Source organism: Pteropus medius, unplaced genomic scaffold, assembly GCF_902729225.1.
Source record: "Pteropus medius unplaced genomic scaffold, Ma_sr-lr_union100, whole genome shotgun sequence".
Taxonomy (NCBI): Eukaryota; Metazoa; Chordata; class Mammalia; order Chiroptera; family Pteropodidae; genus Pteropus; species Pteropus medius.
The window spans coordinates 984,781-993,188 of record NW_024345479.1 but is presented as its reverse complement, the minus strand read 5'-3'; the positions used below and the strand labels follow the sequence as shown (position 1 = coordinate 993,188).

General features: G+C 57.4%; 1 protein-coding gene across 1 annotated transcript; it reads right to left on the bottom strand.

Moving 5' to 3' along the window:
- Nucleotides 1–229: 229 nt before the first annotated feature.
- Nucleotides 230–8,191, bottom strand: HAP1 (huntingtin associated protein 1). The gene is given in 14 exon segments (XM_039873786.1): nt 230–2,594; nt 2,597–2,715; nt 3,730–3,800; nt 3,970–4,317; nt 4,438–4,503; nt 5,458–5,554; nt 5,760–5,923; nt 6,033–6,182; nt 6,381–6,582; nt 6,646–6,919; nt 7,709–7,862; nt 7,864–7,961; nt 7,964–8,171; nt 8,174–8,191. Coding segments are annotated over 14 exon segments (2,340 nt in total). The 3' UTR covers nt 230–2,223.
- Between the last annotated feature and the right edge of the window lie 217 nt (nt 8,192–8,408).

The window sequence follows — 8,408 nt, the reverse complement described above, 5'->3', positions numbered from 1 at the left end:
TGACAACCATTTATCAGATCACCCACCACCCCACAAGGATTGTTGATATGATTAAATAATGTATTTAATCAAAGTCCTTGGCACATCATTCAATACTGGAGCCCTTCTTCCCCCCACAACTTCATCTACCAAAGCACATGCGCACGCACACGTGGGCGCGCACACACGCGCACACACACATATGCATGTACACACACTCCCTGAGAAAGACGGCTGGAGGATGGCCAAGTAGAGCACAGGTTGTTTATTTCCTGCAATGACAAGTGCACAGGATGACAAGCAACAGGACAGTGAGAAGCATGGTGGGAGCAGAGCAGTAGCAGTGGGGGTCACAGGCCCCTGGTTCCAGATGTTTATGAGTGAAGAATGAGAGATCGGGAAGAAGGAAACAAGGAGCACTAAGGAGAGGGCAGTGGGAGGGAGTGACTGGGCCTGAGGCGGGAGCCTGGACCCTCACAGGCCAAGGAAGGGGAGGGGGAGGCACACCACCCACTGCTGGGCAGAGAGACTCCTCACATAGAAACGCTTCCAGTTATAAACAGTAATTAGGGACTGAGAAGAAAGGGCCAAGAATGGGGGTCCCCAAAAATCACAAGGACTCAGGAGCCACCTTTAATTTGGAGGTCAAGGGGTAAGGGTATGGTTTTAGAAGGGTACTCAGAACAACTTCCTGCTCCAAGGGCCAATGCCCCTCCCCCAGCTCAGAGCTGGGTCTGGTAGCTGATAGGCCTCACTCTGGGCTTCTTCAGTCCCTGGGGCCACCATGGGATGCAGGCCCAGCAGCCACAGCTTTTGCACTAGCTGCAGGAGGAGGGCCAGGCTTCCTTCAGCCTGTCCCAGAAGAGGGTCAAGGCTTGGGCCCTCAAACACCAGCCCAGGTTCATCAGGACAGAGGATGGGCTGGTGACAGACAGGGGGTCCCACTTCTGAGGATGGAAAGGGGTCCTGGGTGGGGAGTGGGACTTGGCCAGGCAGCAAAAAGAGGGGCCTCAGGCTTTCTGTGGGGCCTCTGCAGGCTGCTGGGAATCAGCAAAGCCTGGAAGAGAAGTGGGTCAATGTGAACTGGGGGGCCTAAGGGCCACAGGCCTGGCCTAGGCAGCAGGCATCGGCGGGGGCCTGGTCAGCCTTATCAGGAAGAGACGGCTGCCACTGATAGCTATGAAGGTTGCCCACTGCTTGGCCATAGAGGTCACCATTCAGTTTACAATCTACATAGCCTTCCAAGGTGACCCTGATGAGGCCACCCAGTGATGCCGAAAGGGCCATCTGAGTGAGGACAGGCCAGATATAATGGTGAGGCTGCCAACAGGTTATAAACTTCATGGCTGACCTAGCAGGCCAGGCAGGGCCCAGGACATGGTCAGAAGAGAGGGATGGGCCAGGGAAGTCATTATTTATGGCATAATGGTGATGAGACCAGGCTCAGATCCACTCTAGCTGTGAGACTCTGACGGAGTTACTTTCTCTCTCTGAACCTCAGTTCCTTCACCAAATAAATGACGATAATATCTACCCACAGGGGTGAGAGGATTAAAGGAGATAACACGCATAAGTAAATCATCTTTGATACCTCTGTGAGTTCCCTGAAGGCAGGGCTCACAAGGCCTAATACATAACCTGCACTCGGCAAGTGCAGGTCACCAACTTTTGGAATTTCTAACTGAGGAGAGGAGACCCTGATCTATCCACCCCTACCCTGCAGGAGACCCTAGCCCACCTTCAGATTCACACAGGGGACTGGTCCAACTATGGCCCTTGCTGGCAGAGGCCTTTGTCCCAGCAGCCTAGTGGCCCCAGAAAGCCCTTCTTCCTTCCAGCCATGGGAGGGTAGTTGGCCCTGTCTTCCTCCTTCGAAAGTCCTGGGTCGGCACCCTGGGCAGCTGCTCCATGATCCTGCTCCCCCATGTTTGTTTCGGCCTGTTGCTGCCATTGCTGCAGGGTTGGGGAGCCTTGGGGATGGGGAGACAGGGGTGAGGGACAGGGGAAGGGGGTGGGCAGAGACAGGAAGCTGAGGTGCAGTGGGGGCTGCATTCCCCGCCCTGCCTCCCAGTCCAGAAAAGGTGGTGGAGATCTGGGATCCTATGCAAATTCCATGTAAATGAGCAGTTTCTGCTGAGCCAACCTGACTTGTTGATGCAAAGTCCATACAAATTGGCCCACACTGGGTCGGGGCCAGGCCAGGGTAAGGGAGGGAGCAGAGGGGAGCTCATGGACCCTTACTTTTCATTGGTTTGATGATCTGTAGCTTCTCCTGCTGGCCAGAGGGAGGCCCACATGGGAGCACTCACCTTTCTGGAGCATCTTCTGCCTCAGCTGCTACCTGCAATGGGTGTCCTGCCAGTTGGCCAGCTGCTGGAGGACATATTTCATGTCCAGGCGCGAGGGGCCCAAGCTGATGGCCTCCAGGGCTGAGGCCACCACATTCCTCCGCGTTGCCTCATCCAGTTCTGCCTCCGCCTCCTCCCAGGCCTCAGCCTCCTCCAACGCCAGCTCCGCCTCTTCCGTCTCCCCCTCCTCAGCTGGCACCACCTCTTCTGTGGACCCCAGCTCCTCCTCAGGCACTAACTCCTCCGCAGGCATGAAATCCTCGCTGGCATCGACTTCTCCTCAGCCTCGAACCCCTGCTCCTCCTCTGGCTCTTCACTATAGTGCAAGAGAGGCAGGGAAGTCTTTCCCTGACTCTGCAACCGGCGAGCCAGAGTCCCAACCTCCCCACTCACCCGCCCCCCCCCACCCCCTCATCTCCAGCCCCGGGGGCTGAGGAGCAATCCTATCTTCTGCCCAGTCTACACACGGACACAGAACTACAACACAGTTCTGTCCCAGCCAATGGGAGTGGGGCAAGGTGGGCAGAGCTGGGTATCAGCCTCAAGGCTTCAAACACCTGGCTCGTGCCTCTGGTAGGAAGGAGGAAGAATGGTGCCCAGCACTGCGTAGGCTCCGCCTTCCCCTAGCACCCCTCCTGCTACTCAGCATAGACCAAAAGGAACAATGTTGCCTCTGCCCCCTCCATTATTTAACCCTCCCAACCGAGCCCACAGCTGCTCGCCATAGAAACAAACCCATTTTAGTTAAGGCTCAGACAGGTCAAATGACTTGCCCAAGAACGCATAGCCAATAAAGGGAGCAAGCTAGGACTCAGTCCCAGGTGTTCTCAGCTCTCAGGCCACTGCCCATTTGCCTCTCAGCTCCTGGTCAGGTGAAGGGAAGGCTCCAGTCTCCACTTTGGAGCTGCCTTAAATCAGATGGCCGCCTATCAGCTAGATTTGAAGGAAAAAGAGGCAGCTCCTTCCCATAACAACTTCTGCCCAACAGTGAGTGTGGCCTTCTCCACAGCTGTAGGGTCACAGAACCAGCTTCAGGTGGCTGCCTGGCTGCGGAAAGGTGCGGGAAGGTGATGGCCGGCTTACCTCAGGGAAGGAATTAATTTCATAATTCCTTCAACAGAGAGAAGGGCTATCACTATGCCAAGGCAATGGAAGCTGAAACTGCAAAGTCCCTGGGAACCCATCTTGCAAAAAAAATTCCAGGGAGAAATGAGGGACCCAGACCCAGGTGGATAGAGAAAAGGGGGGTGAGTGGGAGGGGCCGCACGGTAAAGAAAGTGGGAGCGGGGAGGCAGGAGGAGGGGAACTGCCGTGAAGGAAGGTTGAAGCGAGAGGGCGAACCTCTCCCACTACAGGAAAGGCAAGAGCGTGGGTCGCAAGGGCCTGGGGGCCGGCAGCGCACCTTCCCATAAAAAACACAGCGTCTGAGAGAATCCTCCTCATAGACGTTCTGAGCTCCTCAGCCAGGGACTCCTGGAAACCGGATGAGCCTCTTAGGGCAGGAGGTGGGACATTACCACAGGATCCCCACTGAACCCTTCCCCCTTTCCAGGCACAGAAAGGGACTGAGAATGGAAATCGGCCAGCAGGGTGGAGACACAGGGGACGCGGGTAAGAAAGGCTGCGGGCAGGGGGTCCTCACCAGAGATACTATGATGTGTGTATAGTGGCAGACACAGCCTGTGGACACTGGGGCTTGCTGGTGGAGGGTCTTCGCATCCTCCTGGGCCTCGCTCAGCATGTCTCCACACTTCATGTACTTCTTCCACAGGTCCTGCAGCTCAGAACTCCCCACAGGTTCTATGGGGATCCAGGTGTACCGGGCCAAGCATGCCTTGCCCACTCTCTCCCCCAGGGGGCCAGGAAGCCGGGCTAAGAGGCAAGAGGCCCAGACTCTAGACCCACATGACATGCAGGGTGACCCCAGGTAGGTCCTTGGACTCCATTCAGACCCCAACTGAACTGCCATCTGCAGGCCCTGCGCCAGACACTGAGAGCACAGGGAGGGACAGACCCATCCCTGCTACAAGGAGCTTGTCCTCAAGGGAGAGTCAGGGACAGGGGCTCTCAAAGACAGGGGCAGGAGCCCAGGGGGAGCCTCACTTCATCCTGGAGCTGCATCTGGATTTCCTTCTCTGAAGCCAGCTGCTGCTGCGACTTCTGTCTCAGCCCCATACTGAAAGGACCCAAGATGGGTGAGCCCCAGGCAAAGCCTCCCCACTCCCACACACCCCCTGCTTCTGGCAAGTGTTCCCAGGCCCATCAGTGAGTCTCTGGCAGCTGTTTAAATAGGAAGTCACATGGAATAGGCCAAATAGGGGTGTGTGTGTGGCAGGGTCATATGACCTGGTTCCTAGAACACCTTGGTCCCTTTCTTGGGATGAAGGGACAAGATGTGGGGAGCTCTCTGAGGTCTCCTCCAACTCCGACTCTGACTTGGACAGGATCTTTGGGCTTGGCTGAGCTGAGAACTACAGGAGGCCAGGTTTGAGATGAGAACAGCTGTTGCCTTCTTGAGTCTGCATCTCACCAGCCAGACTTGAGTTCTTCAGGGACGAACACCGTCCCTCACTCATCTTCATAAACGTGCAGTACCAGGCAAAGCCACTGCCTAATGTGCAACTCTGAACTGCCCCAGCCTCAGTACCTTGGGGAGCCTAGTCTCCAGAAGCTTACAGCTCCCTCTCTTCCTCACTTTTAGGCTCCTCCCTCCCCTTGCCCCAAATAACAAAAGGAGACTGACTTAGAGGAAACCGACAGCCTCTGTATAGCTCTTTACAGTTTGTACAAGGCATTTCCTCAGCTGTAACCCCTGGAGAGGTCAGCAGGGCTGTGATTATTAATCCTCATTCTAAAGATGAAGGTTCAAAGAGGTCAGGGAACTTGTCTGAGCTCACACAGCTAGAGAGTACCAGAGCTGGGGCTTGAACTCAGACCTCCAAACTCAGTCCCGAGTTCTTTCTTCTGCTCCTTGGGACAGTTCCCCAACCCCAAGCTACAACTTCATGTACAATGAGCATCTGCTCCTCTTCCTCAAGTGCATCAAGGAGAGGGGCCTGGAGGAGGGTGAGAGGAAGGAGCAGGAGCGTCAACACCCACTGCGCGCAGGCCTCCCCTCCCCCATCCTCACCTCCTCTCTCAGCTGCTCCTTCTCCTCCTCCAGCAGCCTCAGCTGCTCCTGCAGCTGAGGGCAGTGGTGAAGCGGCTCCGACTCTGGTAGAGGGGTCCTAGGGAGGGAGTAATGGGAGTCAGTGTTGCGCAGGTCGGAGGTGGGGCACCCAGCTCCCAGCCCACCCAGGTTGTGTGGTGGTCTCAATTAGCCCAGCAACCCTGCTGGCAGGTACACTAACCATCCCTCCATGCACCAGTTTGCAAACAAGGAAGCTGAGGCTCCATGAAGAGGCTACCCAGGTACAAAGGCAGGACACTTACAGCTCGGGGGCTTCACAGGGATGATCACGATGCCGCTCCTCCTCTACTTCCTGTTCTTCTTCCTCCTCATATTCCTCCCCCTCCTCCTCCTCCTCCTCATCAGAGTCTGAGTAGAGCTGAAGGAGGTCATCCTCCAAGCTCACCTGGTGTCTAAGGTGTAAAATCTGGCAGGGGGAAAGGAGCCCTGGGTCAGGGCAGGCGAGGGTCCTGGCACCAGGGGATGTGGGTGGCCTCAGATGGCACACCGCTTACCCCTCCTCCCTGCCCCGTTACCTCCTCCCTGGCTGAGCCCAGCATGGCCTCCAGCTTGCTGTTCTCCTCTATCAGAACATCATTCTGTTTCACTAGGGACTAGCCAAGGGACCCCCATCCATGGGAAATATATTCTTGGTTTTTGGAGACCTCCCAGACAGGTGGGAGAAGCTAGGGAGGACACGGATTAGAGAGAAGCTCGGCCACTAGGGGAAACCCTCCCCATCCCCTCGTTCTCCAGTGAACTAGACAAGAGTCTGCCTGTTAGTAACTGGACTGCACAGCAGGAGGTGAGCAGCAGGTGAGCCAGTGAAGCTTCATCTGTATTTGCAGCCGCTCCCCAGCGCTAGCATCACCGCCTCAGCTTCACCTCAGATCATCAGGCATTAGATTCTCAAAGGAGCACTGGTCCCTGGTGCCAAAAAGATTGGGGACCGCTGCCCTCCAGGACAGAATTAAAACAGGGGCCTGGCTAAGGCCCTGGCGGCTGCGGTAGAGAAGGCAGCACACCTCCTCTAGCAAGTTTAACATCACTTTGACATTTTCTTGGGTGATCTTCTTGACTGACAGGGGTCACTCAGGACCCCTGCAAGAGAAAGTGGGTCAACCAGGTGGGAAAAAAGGGGGCATGTGCTACCTTGTTTCCTGCCCCATCCCCAGTTCTTCCTCAACAAGGGTCAGCAACGAAAGAGAAAAAGACTGAGCTCCCTTCCTGCCCGCGATATCCTTTTCATACCCCCCAGTACTCAGCACTCCCGTCCCCACTCCAAAGGCACACTGGACTCTTTTTTTCTTTTTCTTTCTTCTTCTTTTTTTTTTTTCATGGAGGGTCCTGAGTGAGGTAAGGAGATCGCAGTCCTCCAGGCTCAGGTGGAAATGGGCTCTCAGGACGCCTGGGTCCCTGGCACCTAGAATGGAGGCAAGCTAAAGGAAGTACAGTCGTAGACTGACTCCTCACCCCCTACCCAGAGGGGAGCCTTGGCTGCTCATTAGAGCCTCATGGGTCATAAAAATGAGATGACGAAGTCACTCCCCGCGCCCCCCTACTTCTGCCTCTCTCTCTCCCTGCACCCAAGCTGCGCATGGACAGAAAGGGAAAGAGACTTCTCCCGCATTGGGGTAGGAGCACCTGAGTATCTAGACCCAATGCAAAGATCTCTCACAACCCAGACGAGGATGCAAGAGAAGAGAAGGGGCAGATTCTGCCTGAGGCCCCGCCCACCCCCAGGCTGCGGGGCGGGGGTGGGAGCTGGACTTTGACTCCCTCAGCCAAGAGGTCGGCAAACTCCCCACGCCTTTGGCCCACCACCTTCCGGTCGCTGGCGCTCGCGCCCAGCGCAGGCTCAGAGCGTGCGAGGCTGCGCCCTTCACAGCCCCCGCCCCTCTCCGGGGACTGCGTTGGACCAGGGAGGTGGGCACTGAGAGTGCGCAGATCTCCTGCAGCAACAGGCTCACAGAGTTGGGCGGAGTTGCGCGCGCGCCCCAGGACCCGAACCACTGACGAAAATCAGGGACCGAGAGAAGAGCAGGAGGGGAAGAGGCGACCAGACAGGCACTGCAGTCAGTGATGTCGCGTGGGTGGCTAGAGGGGTGGGACCGAATGCCAGATGGGGCGGGGTGCCTGGACCCGACGGGGCCCCCTCCTGCCTGCAGCTGCCCTAGCTCCACCCGCTATGGGGTCTCGGGACCCCGTTTACCTTCCTCCGACTCCCGAATAAAGGCGGCGTGCTCGGGGCCTGACACTCCTGACCGGGGGCCGATGTAGGCAGCCGGCGTTGTCCACATGTCCTCTGCCTCTCCAGTCCCCAGGCCAGTGGCCCGGAGACCAAAAAGTCCTTGAAATATGAAACGGGGTCCACGGCGCATCCGAGCTCCTGGGCGCAGACTGGACATTTCTCTGGACGGCCGAGAATGAGGACGCGCGCTGGGCTCGCGGCCCAGATCCAGCCAGCCCGGGCGAACTCTGGCTGGGGGTCTCAAGACGGGTGGGGATCTGGATCGGGATCCAGAACCTGCTCCCTGTCCAGCCGTGGGTGCCTGCGCAGGGGAGGGTTCAGGCTCGGTGGAGGACTCTGGAGCGGGACTGGCCGCGGGCGGGGGTGCACAGATGACTGCTGGGGGTTCCCCGGGCCCCTCCTGGTCCCCGGCGCATCCCTGCCCCGGACCCCCTTCGGGCGCATCTTGAGTCCTCAGTCCGCCGAGGTAGCCCAGACTTTATAATCTGCGCCTGGCGGGTCTCCCGCCGGGCCGGACCACGCGCGAGAATGGGCAGCGGAGGAGCAACTAGTGGTGACAGGAACCGGGGACTGCGCAGGGGCGAGTTAATGGAGGAACAGAGTGCAAAAATAAGAGAACAACAAGAAGAGTCGAGTGGAGGTTCTAGCTGGTTCCGTCGGC